Source organism: Engystomops pustulosus, chromosome 7, assembly GCF_040894005.1.
Source record: "Engystomops pustulosus chromosome 7, aEngPut4.maternal, whole genome shotgun sequence".
NCBI classification, from domain to species: domain Eukaryota; kingdom Metazoa; phylum Chordata; class Amphibia; order Anura; family Leptodactylidae; genus Engystomops; species Engystomops pustulosus.
In genome coordinates, this window is record NC_092417.1 from 69,992,420 (window position 1) to 70,011,008 (window position 18,589).

General features: G+C 46.8%; 2 protein-coding genes across 4 annotated transcripts; one reads left to right on the top strand and one right to left on the bottom strand.

The window, feature by feature from the left end:
- Nucleotides 1-2,867: 2,867 nt before the first annotated feature.
- Nucleotides 2,868-13,353, bottom strand: LOC140070221 (E3 ubiquitin-protein ligase TM129-like). 3 transcript variants are annotated; one of them, XR_011848891.1, is made up of 2 exons: nucleotides 13,028-13,353; nucleotides 2,868-3,672 (listed from the first exon to the last, which is right to left on the bottom strand). XR_011848891.1 is itself a non-coding variant. In XM_072116571.1 (2 exons), exons 1-2 carry the CDS (start codon nucleotides 13,199-13,201, stop codon nucleotides 3,363-3,365), a joined length of 456 nt encoding a protein of 151 aa, XP_071972672.1. In that variant the 5' UTR covers nucleotides 13,202-13,267; the 3' UTR covers nucleotides 2,868-3,362. The 3 variants fall into 3 exon arrangements, 1 of the variants encoding a protein (XP_071972672.1); XR_011848892.1 differs by having other exon boundaries at nucleotides 12,975-13,353; XM_072116571.1 differs by having other exon boundaries at nucleotides 2,868-3,644; nucleotides 13,028-13,267.
- A 1,567-nt stretch (nucleotides 13,354-14,920) lies between these two features.
- Nucleotides 14,921-17,368, top strand: LOC140070220 (NADH dehydrogenase [ubiquinone] 1 beta subcomplex subunit 1-like). The gene is made up of 2 exons (XM_072116570.1): nucleotides 14,921-16,726; nucleotides 17,103-17,368. The coding sequence occupies exons 1-2, from the start codon at nucleotides 16,560-16,562 to the stop codon at nucleotides 17,134-17,136; spliced, it is 201 nt and encodes a 66-aa protein (XP_071972671.1). The 5' UTR covers nucleotides 14,921-16,559; the 3' UTR covers nucleotides 17,137-17,368.
- Nucleotides 17,369-18,589: the final 1,221 nt, after the last annotated feature.

Genomic DNA, 18,589 nt, shown 5'->3' on the forward strand with positions numbered 1-18,589 from the left:
TGTTTTTTGTTTGTTTGTTTTTTTTCTGGGTGGTCTAGAATCCACTCTTACCCTAATAAGAGCTTTTCTTAGTACTGACCTTCGCTCTACCTGGGCCTCAAGATTTGATAATACTTGGAGCTCCAGTCTTGGCTCATAGTGTCATACCCTGATACGGTGGTGTTGCACACTGGGATGTTTGGAGTTAACATGTTTTTAACATGTAACATGACTTTGTTTTCTTTGAAGTCACTAAGTTCTCTCATAAATTGGTATTTTTTCCAATTTTGTATAAATGTAAGTTAATAAATTATGTACATCGACTTTTGTAAAATCTTTTCTTTCAACTCAAACAAAGCTTGCTCCCACAATAGCCAACATAGAAACGGTGATCTTACAGTAGGAAATATTGTTATAGTAGTACCACAGTAGCCAATATAGTAACTGTGCCTCCATATTAACAAATAAAGAGGGTGTAAGAGAAAGTGTGGAATGGTGGAATACATAGCAAAATACACATTGGATTGAAAAAATTAAAAAATGTGTCATATTTTTCAAAAATCTATCCAATGAAACCAAGCACCTCATCTGCCCATCCCTTAGGCGGGGGCAACTTAGAAACCTTAAAGGAAACCTACCATTTCAAATGGTAGGTTTAAGCTGTAAACACCGAGCACCAGCTCAGGGTGAGCTGGTGCCGGTGCTTAGTTTCGTTAGTGTTAAAACCGCGGTATCGCGGTTTTAACACTTTTTAAACTTTATAGCAGAAGCCGCTTCGGCGCTGCGCGCAACGCCTGCGGCATTTCCTATGTAGGCGCGCGCACGATCGTGCGCACGCAGCGCCGAAGCAGTTTATGCTTTAAAGTTTAAAAAGTGTTAAAACCGCGATACCGCGGTTTTAACACTAACGAAACTAAGCACCGGCACCAGCTCACCCTGAGCTGGTGCTCGGTGTTTACAGCTTAAACCTACCATTTGAAATGGTAGGTTTCCTTTAAAGGGTATCTACTACTAGGATGAAGGATTGTATGCAAATGAACCTGAGGGGCTCCAGGTTCCATAGGTATTAATGGAGCGTGGAGCCCCACAGACTCATTTCTATACAGTTTTTCATCCTGGTGGTAGATGTCCTTTAAATGGGAACCCCCATTTTTATCACAGTTTCAGATTCCCCAGGAAAAATTACATTGATTTAACCTAGAGCTTTTTCAATTTTGGTGACGGCTGGCACTCCCAACGCCAAAAGTCCAAATGTGTTGAAAAAGGGGTTATTTCGATAAATACACGAGATTCAAAATCTGAAAATAGACATATGCAATTCTTTTTCTAAGAGCCATGTTACCAAATTTAAGCACTTCTCTCTCTTAAGGACTTCTCCCGAGCTGCACCAATTCCATGGAATACCGAACCCCCAAAGCTTCAAACGTGCTCTTAAAACCCATTTATTGAGGCAGGCCTATCACACTCGCTAACCGCATGCAACCTGTAACTCTTTATTAACCAATTCTAGGTACTTCTCATGTCTGTTTTCCAGAAAATGTCAGGTTCCTATTGTTTCATATGACGGTTTGTACTCAGTAATGTCTTGTTTTATTTGAATATGCTCCCCAGAATCTGTCACTTTCTAAAGATTATTATAGTGTCCAGTCATACAAGAGAATAGAACACATATGTATTGCATTAGGAGGTGGCGGTATTGGGGGTTCTATGGCGATTATGTGAGCCTCACGGTTTTATAGTTCAGGTGCAGTACTGCCGACAACCAACACCCCGATTTATTTGTTGTGCCATAAGGATGTACATACATCCCCACAATTGTTGTGTGAATGCAGCTTAATTGTGAAGGCCCAGTTTTATCCTCTTAATGCTTTATTACCTTCACGTATATCATAATTCCATTAAAGGGAACCTACCACCACGATTCTACCTATAAAAGGTAGAACAGGTGGTAGGTGGATGTAAGGGTCGTGAGGATAGCTCTTTTTAGAGCTAATCCTCACGTCCCCGCTAACTTTTGGTAAACTTTATTGAACTAATATGGAAATTTAGTTATGCGGCTACTGGGGCGTACAGTAGCCGGGCACGAGGCTACACAGCGCGGCTACTCCACGCCCCAGTAGCGACATTACTCCTCCTACCCTGTTGTGTGCGGCGCACAGCTCCTCGTAGCTGCGCGCCCTCATCCGTAGCCGGCTTGTCCAACAGGGTAGGAGGAGTAACGTCGCTACTGGGGCGTGGAGTAGCCGCACTGTGTAGCCTCCTGCCCAGCTACTCCACGCCCCAGTAGCCGCAAAACTACATTTACATATTAGTTCAATAAAGTTTACCAAAAGTTAGCGGGGACGTGAGGATTAACTCTAAAAAGAGCTATCCTCGCGTCCCTTACATCCACCTACCACCCGTTCTACCTTTATAGGTAGAATCGTGGTGGTAGGTTCCCTTTAAATATGTATGAAGAGGGTTGACAAGCGGTACCCTCTCCATACACGGTGAGCAGTGGTGGATTAAGTGTCCCATTGCCTTTTCACACAACTAGGGCCCCCTCCCCACCGCCCAAACCAACATGTGCCCAGATGTTAGGACTTTGAATACTACTCTATATCCTTAATCCTACAATGTTCATAAAAGTAATTTAATGATGAACTTCAAACCTGCCCTTATAACCCATCTACTTAGGAAAGCCAATCACATGTATTAGATATGGACTTTTGCTGTGTGCCAAGGTTGATGCCACACATGGCATTTTTGCTCCGTTTGTAAGCATCTTAATAGATGAACAGATTCAAAGCTGCCAAATGCATGGTATGGTTTTTAAAACGCATGCTTAACCCCTTTCCGATTTTAGGGCACTTCTATAAAGAAAAGAGGAGACTCAATAAGGAAGACACTTTAATATAACAGATTTTATTACACATTTTGTTAATAGAGTCAGTAATTGATTATTTTACATAGTAAAACAGTTGATCACTTGTCACTTCATGTATAATCTAATGAAAAATTCCTGCTCTGCTACATGGAACTACAAGTCCCAGCATGACTTGTAGTTACATCCTGGACAGATCTCCAGAAAGCTAAATGCAATGATGTACAAGTGATTGCTTTAGAGAAATGTTTTCTCCCAATATGAGGGCTCCATAAGGTTTTTGGCCATTTTAAAACTCCATTGCAGTGATCCTTATTTTTCAATACCTCATTTCAATCCCCCACAAAGTAGATAACCCCATACAAGGGCCATTACACTCCTCCTGTTCAGCCATATGTAAGTTGAGGCAGGCCCCGCTTGTCAGATCTTCCCAACGTCCATGGACCTATTAGAACACTGAGCATCTTAAAAAAAGAAACTTTATAAGATATAAAATCACATAAACAGCATAAAGGAGAGTTCACTGTATAATGCAAACATCCACTATAAACAATCTGGCGGGACAGGAGGGGCGTAGAAATTTGCTGGACAAGCAGGTCTCTGGATGATGCTGTTCCTGGCGCTTGAACCACTTGCCCCTACAGGTCAGGCACCACACGGGTTGGCAGTAGAACTGCTGGCACTCTCCTTTGTTGGGCACGTAGCAGTACTTCACAAGCTTGATGTTGGCGTTAGTCTGCATACAGCCGATACAGGGCTCCAGTTCCCGGAATGAGTAGTTACAGGTATAACTTGTACGTACCTGATGACAAAGGGGATATGCAACACCCCTGCCAATATATGGGCAGAGGAGTAGCGAATAAGGCCCTCAACCTGTTAGAACCCATCTAGTGAGTCTGATCAACTCATAAAGAGGGAATGCAGTAAGTCTCAGGTAATCAGCAGCTGTAGATTCTGCCTGAACAGGCAAGGGTTAAATGGATGCGATTCTGTCTACCAATTGTATTGCACCATGTACACTGGAGTGTCATTGGAGAGTTAGCCACCCCCTGACCAGGATAACAAAACCCCTGAAAAGGGAGGGGCAAGTCCTCTTTTCCAGCCACCTCTGACCAGAGAGGTCAGTCAGTTCCAGAGATCTTAGCGCACATGCTCTTACCACAGGCCTCAGCTCTCACTATAGAGCACATCATGTCAGAGGAGAGAAACTGTCTGCGCACCATCAGCACTAACACTCAGCTAAACCCAGGATAAAAGCTGCACCTTCCACAACTGAACACAGCTCCATCCCAGCCTGCATCTGCTACCAGGCTGGTGACCCAATTCCTGAGGACCACTCCAGTAGTCGCTAATGTACCAATGGGGGGGGGGGGGTGTATTGGTGCTAATGTACCAATGGGGGGGGGGGGGTATTGGTGCTAATGTACCAATGGGGGGGGGGGGTATTGGTGCTAATGTACCAATGGGGGGGGGGGGGTATTGGTGCTAAGGTACCAATGGGGGGGGGGGGGTATTGGTGCTAAGGTACCAATGGGGGGGGGGGGGGTATTGGTGCTAAGGTACCAATGGGGGGGGGGTATTGGTGCTAAGGTACCAATGGGGGGGGGGGTATTGGTGCTAAGGTACCAATGGGGGGGGGTATTGGTGCTAAGGTACCAATGGGGGGGGGGGTATTGGTGCTAAGGTACCAATGGGGGGGGGTATTGGTGCTAAGGTACCAATGGGGGGGTATTGGTGCTAAGGTACCAATGGGGGGGTATTGGTGCTAAGGTACCAATGGGGGGGTATTGGTGCTAAGGTACCAATGGGGGGGGTATTGGTGCTAAGGTACCAATGGGGGGGGGGGTATTGGTGCTAAGGTACCAATGGGGGGGTATTGGTGCTAAGGTACCAATGGGGGGGTATTGGTGCTAAGGTACCAATGGGGGGGTATTGGTGCTAAGGTACCAATGGGGGGGTATTGGTGCTAAGGTACCAATGGGGGGGTATTGGTGCTAAGGTACCAATGGGGGGGTATTGGTGCTAAGGTACCAATGGGGGGGTATTGGTGCTAAGGTACCAATGGGGGGGTATTGGTGCTAAGGTACCAATGGGGGGGTATTGGTGCTAAGGTACCAATGGGGGGGTATTGGTGCTAAGGTACCAATGGGGGGGTATTGGTGCTAAGCAGAGGTCGCGTTAACATTTTTCCAGAAGGGTAAAAATACTCCTCTCACCATTTTTGAGGAGTATTTTTACCCGAGGAGGAGTATGAAAATTTCGGTAGCACACTGCGCACACAGCACACACTACACTCACACACTGCGCACACTACACTCACACACTGCGCACACAGCACACACTACACTCGCACACACTACACTCACACACACTACACTCACACACACTACACTCACACACACTACACTCACACACACTACACTCACACACACTACACTCACACACACTACACTCACACACACTACACTCACACACACTACACTCACACACACTACACTCACACACACTACACTCACACACACTACACTCACACACACTACACTCACACACACTACACTCACACACACTACACTCACACACACTACACTCACACACACTACACTCACACACACTACACTCACACACACTACACTCACACACACTACACTCACACACACTACACTCACACACACTACACTCACACACACTACACTCACACACACTACACTCACACACACTACACTCACACACACTACACTCACACACACTACACTCACACACACTACACTCACACACACTACACTCACACACACTACACTCACACACACTACACTCACACACACTACACTCACACACACTACACTCACACACACTACACTCACACACACTACACTCACACACACTACACTCACACACACTACACTCACACACACTACACTCACACACACTACACTCACACACACTACACTCACACACACTACACTCACACACACTACACTCACACACACTACACTCACACACACTACACTCACACACACTACACTCACACACACTACACTCACACACACTACACTCACACACACTACACTCACACACACTACACTCACACACACTACACTCACACACACTACACTCACACACTGCGCACACAGCACACACTACACTCACACACTGCGCACACAGCACACACTACGCACACAGCACACACTACGCACACAGCACACACTACACTCACACACTGCGCACACAGCACACACTACACACAGCACACACTACACACAGCACACACTACACACACACTGCGCACACAGCACACACTACACTCACACACTGCGCACACAGCACACACTACACACAGAACACTACACTCACTGCACACACAGAACATTACACTCACACTGCACACACAGAACATTACACTCACACTGCACACACAGAACATTACACTACACTGCACACACAGAACATTACACTAGACTGCACACACAGAACATTACACTAGACTGCACACACAGAACATTACACTAGACTGCACACACAGAACATTACACTACACTGCACACACAGAACATTACACTAGACTGCACACACAGAACATTACACTAGACTGCACACACAGAACATTACACTAGACTGCACACACAGAACATTACACTAGACTGCACACACAGAACATTACACTAGACTGCACACACAGAACACTACACCTACAATCACACAGAACATTACACTACACTGCACACACAGAACATTACACTACACTGCACACACAGAACATTACACTACACTGCACACACAGAACACTACACCTACAATCACACACTCACCCGTCCGGATCTGCGGGCAGGTAGAGATGGAGCAGGACAGGGAGCAGCAGCCCCGCTGTCCACAGGTATCGCGGGGCCTGCGCTCTCGCTCCGGAGCGCTGCTGACACAGATCACTGTGTCAAGTGTCGCGCTGAGCGGTCCGGCGCGCGCTGTGATCGCGCGACATTTACCTCTTTTGCAGTGCGCGCCGAGCCGCTCAGCCTGCGCGCTGCAAGGAATAATTGCCAAGCGTAACTTTACGCATGGCAATTATTTTGGGGGGTAATGGCGCCTCATCACGCGTCTATGACGCGTGGTGAGGCGTTAATGCGACCTCTGGTGCTAAGGTACCAATGGGGGGGTATTGGTGCTAAGGTACCAATGGGGGGGTATTGGTGCTAAGGTACCAATGGGGGGGTATTGGTGCTAAGGTACCAATGGGGGGGTATTGGTGCTAAGGTACCAATGGGGGGGTATTGGTGCTAAGGTACCAATGGGGGGGTATTGGTGCTAAGGTACCAATGGGGGGGTATTGGTGCTAAGGTACCAATGGGGGGGTATTGGTGCTAAGGTACCAATGGGGGGGTATTGGTGCTAAGGTACCAATGGGGGGGTATTGGTGCTAAGGTACCAATGGGGGGGTATTGGTGCTAAGGTACCAATGGGGGGGTATTGGTGCTAAGGTACCAATGGGGGGGTATTGGTGCTAAGGTACCAATGGGGGGGTATTGGTGCTAAGGTACCAATGGGGGGGTATTGGTGCTAAGGTACCAATGGGGGGGTATTGGTGCTAAGGTACCAATGGGGGGGTATTGGTGCTAAGGTACCAATGGGGGGGTATTGGTGCTAAGGTACCAATGGGGGGGTATTGGTGCTAAGGTACCAATGGGGGGGTATTGGTGCTAAGGTACCAATGGGGGGGTATTGGTGCTAAGGTACCAATGGGGGGGTATTGGTGCTAAGGTACCAATGGGGGGGTATTGGTGCTAAGGTACCAATGGGGGGGTATTGGTGCTAAGGTACCAATGGGGGGGTATTGGTGCTAAGGTACCAATGGGGGGGTATTGGTGCTAAGGTACCAATGGGGGGGTATTGGTGCTAAGGTACCAATGGGGGGGTATTGGTGCTAAGGTACCAATGGGGGGGTATTGGTGCTAAGGTACCAATGGGGGGGTATTGGTGCTAAGGTACCAATGGGGGGGTATTGGTGCTAAGGTACCAATGGGGGGGTATTGGTGCTAAGGTACCAATGGGGGGGTATTGGTGCTAAGGTACCAATGGGGGGGTATTGGTGCTAAGGTACCAATGGGGGGGTATTGGTGCTAAGGTACCAATGGGGGGGTATTGGTGCTAAGGTACCAATGGGGGGGTATTGGTGCTAAGGTACCAATGGGGGGGTATTGGTGCTAAGGTACCAATGGGGGGGTATTGGTGCTAAGGTACCAATGGGGGGGTATTGGTGCTAAGGTACCAATGGGGGGGTATTGGTGCTAAGGTACCAATGGGGGGGTATTGGTGCTAAGGTACCAATGGGGGGGTATTGGTGCTAAGGTACCAATGGGGGGGTATTGGTGCTAAGGTACCAATGGGGGGGTATTGGTGCTAAGGTACCAATGGGGGGGTATTGGTGCTAAGGTACCAATGGGGGGGTATTGGTGCTAAGGTACCAATGGGGGGGGTATTGGTGCTAAGGTACCAATGGGGGGGTATTGGTGCTAAGGTACCAATGGGGGGGTATTGGTGCTAAGGTACCAATGGGGGGGTATTGGTGCTAAGGTACCAATGGGGGGGTATTGGTGCTAAGGTACCAATGGGGGGGTATTGGTGCTAAGGTACCAATGGGGGGGTATTGGTGCTAAGGTACCAATGGGGGGGTATTGGTGCTAAGGTACCAATGGGGGGGTATTGGTGCTAAGGTACCAATGGGGGGGTATTGGTGCTAAGGTACCAATGGGGGGGTATTGGTGCTAAGGTACCAATGGGGGGGTATTGGTGCTAAGGTACCAATGGGGGGGTATTGGTGCTAAGGTACCAATGGGGGGGTATTGGTGCTAAGGTACCAATGGGGGGGTATTGGTGCTAAGGTACCAATGGGGGGGTATTGGTGCTAAGGTACCAATGGGGGGGTATTGGTGCTAAGGTACCAATGGGGGGGTATTGGTGCTAAGGTACCAATGGGGGGGTATTGGTGCTAAGGTACCAATGGGGGGGTATTGGTGCTAAGGTACCAATGGGGGGGTATTGGTGCTAAGGTACCAATGGGGGGGTATTGGTGCTAAGGTACCAATGGGGGGGTATTGGTGCTAAGGTACCAATGGGGGGGTATTGGTGCTAAGGTACCAATGGGGGGGTATTGGTGCTAAGGTACCAATGGGGGGGTATTGGTGCTAAGGTACCAATGGGGGGGTATTGGTGCTAAGGTACCAATGGGGGGGTATTGGTGCTAAGGTACCAATGGGGGGGTATTGGTGCTAAGGTACCAATGGGGGGGTATTGGTGCTAAGGTACCAATGGGGGGGTATTGGTGCTAAGGTACCAATGGGGGGGTATTGGTGCTAAGGTACCAATGGGGGGGTATTGGTGCTAAGGTACCAATGGGGGGGTATTGGTGCTAAGGTACCAATGGGGGGGTATTGGTGCTAAGGTACCAATGGGGGGGTATTGGTGCTAAGGTACCAATGGGGGGGTATTGGTGCTAAGGTACCAATGGGGGGGTATTGGTGCTAAGGTACCAATGGGGGGGTATTGGTGCTAAGGTACCAATGGGGGGGTATTGGTGCTAAGGTACCAATGGGGGGGTATTGGTGCTAAGGTACCAATGGGGGGGTATTGGTGCTAAGGTACCAATGGGGGGGTATTGGTGCTAAGGTACCAATGGGGGGGTATTGGTGCTAAGGTACCAATGGGGGGGTATTGGTGCTAAGGTACCAATGGGGGGGTATTGGTGCTAAGGTACCAATGGGGGGGTATTGGTGCTAAGGTACCAATGGGGGGGTATTGGTGCTAATGTACCAATGGGGGGGTATTGGTGCTAATGTACCAATGGGGGGGTATTGGTGCTAATGTACCAATGGGGGGGTATTGGTGCTAATGTACCAATGGGGGGGTATTGGTGCTAATGTACCAATGGGGGGGTATTGGTGCTAATGTACCAATGGGGGGGTATTGGTGCTAATGTACCAATGGGGGGGTATTGGTGCTAATGTACCAATGGGGGGGTATTGGTGCTAATGTACCAATGGGGGGGTATTGGTGCTAATGTACCAATGGGGGGGTATTGGTGCTAATGTACCAATGGGGGGGTATTGGTGCTAATGTACCAATGGGGGGGTATTGGTGCTAATGTACCAATGGGGGGGTATTGGTGCTAATGTACCAATGGGGGGGTATTGGTGCTAATGTACCAATGGGGGGGTATTGGTGCTAATGTACCAATGGGGGGGTATTGGTGCTAATGTACCAATGGGGGGGTATTGGTGCTAATGTACCAATGGGGGGGTATTGGTGCTAATGTACCAATGGGGGGGTATTGGTGCTAATGTACCAATGGGGGGGTATTGGTGCTAATGTACCAATGGGGGGGTATTGGTGCTAATGTACCAATGGGGGGGTATTGGTGCTAATGTACCAATGGGGGGGTATTGGTGCTAATGTACCAATGGGGGGGTATTGGTGCTAATGTACCAATGGGGGGGTATTGGTGCTAATGTACCAATGGGGGGGTATTGGTGCTAATGTACCAATGGGGGGGTATTGGTGCTAATGTACCAATGGGGGGGTATTGGTGCTAATGTACCAATGGGGGGGTATTGGTGCTAATGTACCAATGGGGGGGTATTGGTGCTAATGTACCAATGGGGGGGTATTGGTGCTAATGTACCAATGGGGGGGTATTGGTGCTAATGTACCAATGGGGGGGTATTGGTGCTAATGTACCAATGGGGGGGTATTGGTGCTAATGTACCAATGGGGGGGTATTGGTGCTAATGTACCAATGGGGGGGTATTGGTGCTAATGTACCAATGGGGGGGTATTGGTGCTAATGTACCAATGGGGGGGTATTGGTGCTAATGTACCAATGGGGGGGTATTGGTGCTAATGTACCAATGGGGGGGTATTGGTGCTAATGTACCAATGGGGGGGTATTGGTGCTAATGTACCAATGGGGGGGTATTGGTGCTAATGTACCAATGGGGGGGTATTGGTGCTAATGTACCAATGGGGGGGTATTGGTGCTAATGTACCAATGGGGGGGTATTGGTGCTAATGTACCAATGGGGGGGTATTGGTGCTAATGTACCAATGGGGGGGTATTGGTGCTAATGTACCAATGGGGGGGTATTGGTGCTAATGTACCAATGGGGGGGTATTGGTGCTAATGTACCAATGGGGGGGTATTGGTGCTAATGTACCAATGGGGGGGTATTGGTGCTAATGTACCAATGGGGGGGTATTGGTGCTAATGTACCAATGGGGGGGTATTGGTGCTAATGTACCAATGGGGGGGTATTGGTGCTAATGTACCAATGGGGGGGTATTGGTGCTAATGTACCAATGGGGGGGTATTGGTGCTAATGTACCAATGGGGGGGTATTGGTGCTAATGTACCAATGGGGGGGTATTGGTGCTAATGTACCAATGGGGGGGTATTGGTGCTAATGTACCAATGGGGGGGTATTGGTGCTAATGTACCAATGGGGGGGTATTGGTGCTAATGTACCAATGGGGGGGTATTGGTGCTAATGTACCAATGGGGGGGTATTGGTGCTAATGTACCAATGGGGGGGTATTGGTGCTAATGTACCAATGGGGGGGTATTGGTGCTAATGTACCAATGGGGGGTATTGGTGCTAATGTACCAATGGGGGGGTATTGGTGCTAATGTACCAATGGGGGGGTATTGGTGCTAATGTACCAATGGGGGGGTATTGGTGCTAATGTACCAATGGGGGGGTATTGGTGCTAATGTACCAATGGGGGGGTATTGGTGCTAATGTACCAATGGGGGGGTATTGGTGCTAATGTACCAATGGGGGGGTATTGGTGCTAATGTACCAATGGGGGGGTATTGGTGCTAATGTACCAATGGGGGGGTATTGGTGCTAATGTACCAATGGGGGGGTATTGGTGCTAATGTACCAATGGGGGGGTATTGGTGCTAATGTACCAATGGGGGGGTATTGGTGCTAATGTACCAATGGGGGGGTATTGGTGCTAATGTACCAATGGGGGGGTATTGGTGCTAATGTACCAATGGGGGGGTATTGGTGCTAATGTACCAATGGGGGGGGTATTGGTGCTAATGTACCAATGGGGGGGTATTGGTGCTAATGTACCAATGGGGGGGTATTGGTGCTAATGTACCAATGGGGGGGTATTGGTGCTAATGTACCAATGGGGGGGTATTGGTGCTAATGTACCAATGGGGGGGGTATTGGTGCTAATGTACCAATGGGGGGGTATTGGTGCTAATGTACCAATGGGGGGGTATTGGTGCTAATGTACCAATGGGGGGGTATTGGTGCTAATGTACCAATGGGGGGGGTATTGGTGCTAATGTACCAATGGGGGGGTATTGGTGCTAATGTACCAATGGGGGGGTATTGGTGCTAATGTACCAATGGGGGGGTATTGGTGCTAATGTACCAATGGGGGGGGGGGATTGGTGCTAATGTACCAATGGGGGGGTATTGGTGCTAATGTACCAATGGGGGGGGGGGATTGGTGCTAATGTACCAATGGGGGGGTATTGGTGCTAATGTACCAATGGGGGGGGGGGGATTGGTGCTAATGTACCAATGGGGGGGTATTGGTGCTAATGTACCAATGGGGGGGGGGGGGGATTGGTGCTAATGTACCAATGGGGGGGTATTGGTGCTAATGTACCAGTGGGGGGGGGGGGGGGGGATTGGTGCTAATGTACCAATGGGGGGGTATTGGTGCTAATGTACCAGTGGGGGGGGGGGGGGGGATTGGTGCTAATGTACCAATGGGGGGGTATTGGTGCTAATGTACCAGTGGGGGGGGGATTGGTGCTAATGTACCAGTGGGGGGGGGAATTGGTGCTAATGTACCAGTGGGGGGGGGGGGGGGTATTGGTGCTAATGTACCAATGGGGGGGGGGATTGGTGCTAATGTACCAATGGGGGGGTATTGGTGCTAATGTACCAATGGGGGGGGGGGGATTGGTGCTAATGTACCAATGGGGAGGGGGATTGGTGCTAATGTACCAATGGGGGGTATTGGTGCCAATGTACCAATGGGGGGGGGGAGCAACATCATGTGTGTGTGTGTGGGGGGGGGGGTGAGTACCGAGAAGTTCAGATATGTAGGGATAAACACTTACCGACGGCACAGCTGCACGAAGTGCATTAAGAACCCCGCATGGTGCGCACTCACCCCAATAACGCAGCCGTGGCCCGCGTACATGATAGTGGATGAAGCCACGTTCTCGCTCACTAACCCGCCGGACAGCAGCTTCTGCTCGGTTATCCCGGCCGAGTGGATCTCATTGGCGGGAAACATGAAGCACACGGCGAACACCACGTGTAAACGTCCCGCCAAACTCTCCATTGCTGTGAGACGGCGGGAACATGTGCACACTTCCGGCCATGAAGGCGGCCGGGCATCGTGGGAGTTTTTATGTTGACATGGCAACCAATCACAGAACCGCTTTAATTTCTTTTGGAAATGAAAACTGGTCTGTGATTGGTTCTTATAGACAACAAGGATAGTTTTTTTTTTTAATGACAGAATGTATAAACTGTACTGTATGTATCCATGTATAAAGAAAAAGACTGCAGATCATCACTGAGTTCAGTCTTTAATAACAGAATTGTTTTAAATAAAGGAGCCTAATCTGCTCCAAGTCTATTATAATATGGTCAGACCACTTGGACTGGTCAGTGTGAACATGATCTCTTGATGGTGCTCTGGCAATACTTGCATACTTGAAAAAATGCATCTTATTTGCATGTTGGCTTTTTTAATGGGTTTTTGGTTAAAGTGTCTTAATTTGGCATTTTTGTCTGTGTTTTTTGGAGAGGCGTTTTTATTTCGGTCGTCAAAGCAGTTGAAAACGCATGTGTTTGTGGTCTCCGTTTTGAAACGCATGCGATTACATGCACAAAGCATAGAAAAAAAGATCACTGGTCTTTTACAAAGTCCAAGAGACGCAGCTGAATGCAATTAATAAACATCAAGCAATGCATTTGAACATTTGAAAAACCGCATAAGGCTGGCGCCACACGTAGCGCTTTGTCTGCGCTCGCAAACGAAGACAAAGTCGCGCCCATCGGAGCGGGCCTCGGCCCGATCGCATCGGCGTTTCCATGGAAACGCCTACCCTCGGGAACGAGCCGCCGGTGTTTTGCTTTAATTTAACGCGAAACACCGGCGGCTCGTTCCCGATCGCAGGCGTTTCCCTGGAAACGCATGTGCGTTCGGGCCGAGGACCTCCCCCTGTGCGCTAGCGTCGCGTTTTGACGGACGCCTAGCGGTACGCGTGACCGCGGCCTAAGGGTCAAGTCACACGTGGCGTTTTTAGATTGTTTTTAGGTAGTGCGTTTTCAGATCGTTAAAACACGCATTGGGTTTTTTTTAAATGCATGTGTTTTTTTGAAAACGCAGCCGTTTTTGTTCGGAAAACCAAACCAAATTCGGAAAACCAGACAAAAACAGATGCGTTTTCAAAAAACGGATGCCTTTTTTAACGATTTAACTAAAACCAACTAAAAATTTAACTTAAAAAGGCCGTTTTTGGGCCGTTTTTAAGCAGTCCGTTAAAATCCGCATGCGGTTTTTTTTTTACTGCATCCATTGATCACCTTTCCTCAGCTGTTGTATATGCGTTTCAAACGCAATGAAAACGCGGGTCAAAACACAACGTATGAACGCGCCCTTACAATGAGCCGTGGCTCATTGTAATGAATGATATGCAAAAACACCATATACTGCAATACAGTAGCATTGCAGTATATGGTAGGAACAATCGAACCATCTAGGGTTAATGTACCCTAGAGCAGTGTTCCCCAACCACCGGTCCATGGCCCAAGACCGGGCCATGGAACACCTGGTTCCAGGCCGCGCTGGACCTCTGTAAAAACAAACAAAAGAAAATATACTCACCTTCCCCGTTCCCCTGCAGCAGTCTTCTCTCCCATTACTTAATTTCCATGTAAATGCACTGTTCTATTGACGGTGAGCGAAGAGAAGACTGCTGCAGGGGAACAGGGAAGGTGAGTATTTTTTTTGTTTTTAGTTCAGCTGGGATAGTAGAAGGTGGGGGGGGGGGCTTCTTCAGGAAATTGGACAATATAAGCTAGGCACACAGGGAGTTATGTGGGGCATGCAAACTTACATTTTTGGCTATGAAACAGAAACCAGACTGTATCCCCCCACCTACTGGTCCCTGGAGAAAATATATGTTTACAGCCGGTCCCTGGGCAAAAAAAGGTTGGGGACCACTGCCCTAGAGGGTCTAAAAAATAGTGAAAAACAAAAAGAAAAAAAAAAATGTAGAAAATTAATAAAATATTCAAAATTCAAATCACGCCCTTTTTTTTCCCTAGAACTGATCTAAAATATAATAAACAGTAAAAAAAATCACAGACACATTAGGTATCGCCGCGTCCCAAAATGCCCAATCTATCAAAATATATAACGGTTATGACCGGCGGTGACCTCCGAAACGGGAAATGTCGCCAAATGTCTGAAATGCGACTTTTACACCTTTTAACATGACATAAAAAAATGTAATGAAAAGTGATCAAAATGTTGCACAGTCCTCAAAATGGTAGCAATGAAAACGTCGGCTCATTTCTCAAAAAATGACACCTCCCCCAGCTCCGTAAACCAAAATTAAACATTCGTTTAATTTTTGAAAATGTATTAAAACGCAATAAAACCTGTATAAATTTGGTATCACCGCGATCGTACCAAACCAAAGAATACAGTAGAGGTGTTATTTGGAGCGCAGAGTGAAAGTCGTAAAAACTGAGCCCACAAGAACATGATGCACATGCATATTTTTTTTTTCAATTTTTCTGCATTTTTTTTGTTAATAAATAACATCACAGGCAAGTAAAGTTTGTTCCGCACAAAATAAGCCCTCACACAGCTCTGTACACGGAAAAATTAAAAAGTTGTGGATTTTTGAAGGTAGAGAACGAGAAATGAGCAAAAAAATCCTGCGTCCTTAAGGGGTTAAAATAGCGTTAACACATATGTTTGTGAAACACGTGTGTTAACACTGTGTTAAGGCCGGTGATGCATGTGGCATTTATGTTGCGATATTGAAAATGCATGTGCTTGATTTGCATGCAGTTGTGTATCTTGGAATTTGTAAAAACACAGTGATTGTGTTCTCCATGCTGTTTGAGCATGTAATCACATGAGTTCCAAAACGCAGATCTCAAACACATGCGTTTTCAAAAACCAATATGAAAAGCAAGGATGCAAACATGAAAAGAAAAAAATGCACCTAAAACAGCACGTGTGTCACCGGCGTAACACATGCATTTTGTAAACACAATAGGGCACATTTACTTACACGGTCCATTCACAATCCAGCGGCGCGTTCTCCGACGCTGATTTGGGCTCTGCCAGGATTCACTAAGGTCATGCGCCCGATGTCCACCAGGTGTCGCTGCTGCTCTGAAGTACGCCGGAGTTCACCTCCTCCGTTTCGGTGTATGTGAGTGCTATTCTAGCGACACAAATTCTTTTTTAAATTCCACGTTTTTTCCTAGTGGTATTTTCACAAAATGACACCAGCTAGCAGCTTGTGTCGTTTTGGCCACCCACTGCATCTATCAATAGGCCTAAACCAGCGTATGATAAATCTCCCCCAATATGAGCATATGGTAGAGTTATGCAACTTTATTCTTTTATTACTTTTCCACACAATGGTGGACAGTTTCACAGTTGATTAATGTATTTACCTTTCTTCCATGCCACCATGGTGAATATTATTACACATATCCGAGAAAGGTGGACGTATGCACTGGTGCCCCTAGGAGCTGTTGTTGGATACTATCTTGATAGATGGAATGATTCCAGGATGAGTCTTTTCAAGAATAAAAGTAAACTTTTCCAGAGGTAAGGCCATCCTTGTTTTCTTTGGGGTCTGGCAATGTGCATAGTACTGGTATGCTGGAAGTGTTGTACCACAGAAAAATAATATCATACACATAAAATATAGTCTTTGTGTAATGAAAACTTCATCAAATTTCTGAGGCTTGACATTTCATATTGCAACACTACAGTAATATATATATATCATATTCAATTAAAAACACTCTTGTAATGATTCATAGATTTTATTACAGTTGTATGCAGTTTAGACAACCCTCTCGGAGGTGAACAGAGCAGACACACTTTACTTGCACACCTACATTGTAACATACTACAGACCCTATTCTTGATTTACTGTTTTTTTGTTTTCTTATTCCTTTTTTTTTTCTTCTCTCTGCAGGGAACTGAAACACAATGAAGAGGCATGGAAGTAAAACTAGGAGGCTGCTACAGCAATGTTGTAATGATCAAAAGTCATGTTCTTCAAAGTTTAAAGCACACAATATAATAAATGGTATTTGGAGTAAAAGTATATCCTCAATATTACTTGGTGAAGATAGACAATGTTCACCTGGTTCTTGTCTAGGTCTCCTGCAATGTGCTGTTTTGATGCCACATGAGGGGGGCAACCTGGGCTCAAATAAAGAAAAAATGTTTATCATTCAATGTTTTTTGTTTGTTTGTTTTTTTTCTGGGTGGTCTAGAATCCACTCTTACCCTAATAAGAGCTTTTCTTAGTACTGACCTTCGCTCTACCTGGGCCTCAAGATTTGATAATACTTGGAGCTCCAGTCTTGGCTCATAGTGTCATACCCTGATACGGTGGTGTTGCACACTGGGATGTTTGGAGTTAACATGTTTTTAACATGTAACATGACTTTGTTTTCTTTGAAGTCACTAAGTTCTCTCATAAATTGGTATTTTTTCCAATTTTGTATAAATGTAAGTTAATAAATTATGTACATCGACTTTTGTAAAATCTTTTCTTTCAACTCAAACAAAGCTTGCTCCCACAATAGCCAACATAGAAACGGTGATCTTACAGTAGGAAATATTGTTATAGTAGTACCACAGTAGCCAATATAGTAACTGTGCCTCCATATTAACAAATAAAGAGGGTGTAAGAGAAAGTGTGGAATGGTGGAATACATAGCAAAATACACATTGGATTGAAAAAATTAAAAAATGTGTCATATTTTTCAAAAATCTATCCAATGAAACCAAGCACCTCATCTGCCCATCCCTTAGGCGGGGGCAACTTAGAAACCTTAAAGGAAACCTACCATTTCAAATGGTAGGTTTAAGCTGTAAACGGTGAGCTGGTGCCGGTGCTTAGTTTCGTTAGTGTTAAAACCGCGGTATCGCGGTTTTAACACTTTTTAAACTTTATAGCAGAAGCCGCTTCGGCGCTGCGCGCAACGCCTGCGGCATTTCCTATGTAGGCGCGCGCACGATCGTGCGCACGCAGCGCTGAAGCAGTTTATGCTTTAAAGTTTAAAAAGTGTTAAAACCGCGATACCGCGGTTTTAACACTAACGAAACTAAGCACCGGCACCAGCTCACCCTGAGCTGGTGCTCGGTGTTTACAGCTTAAACCTACCATTTGAAATGGTAGGTTTCCTTTAAAGGGTATCTACTACTAGGATGAAGGATTGTATGCAAATGAACCTGAGGGGCTCCAGGTTCCATAGGTATTAATGGAGCGTGGAGCCCCACAGACTCATTTCTATACAGTTTTTCATCCTGGTGGTAGATGTCCTTTAAATGGGAACCCCCATTTTTATCACAGTTTCAGATTCCCCAGGAAAAATTACATTGATTTAACCTAGAGCTTTTTCAATTTTGGTGACGGCTGGCACTCCCAACGCCAAAAGTCCAAATGTGTTG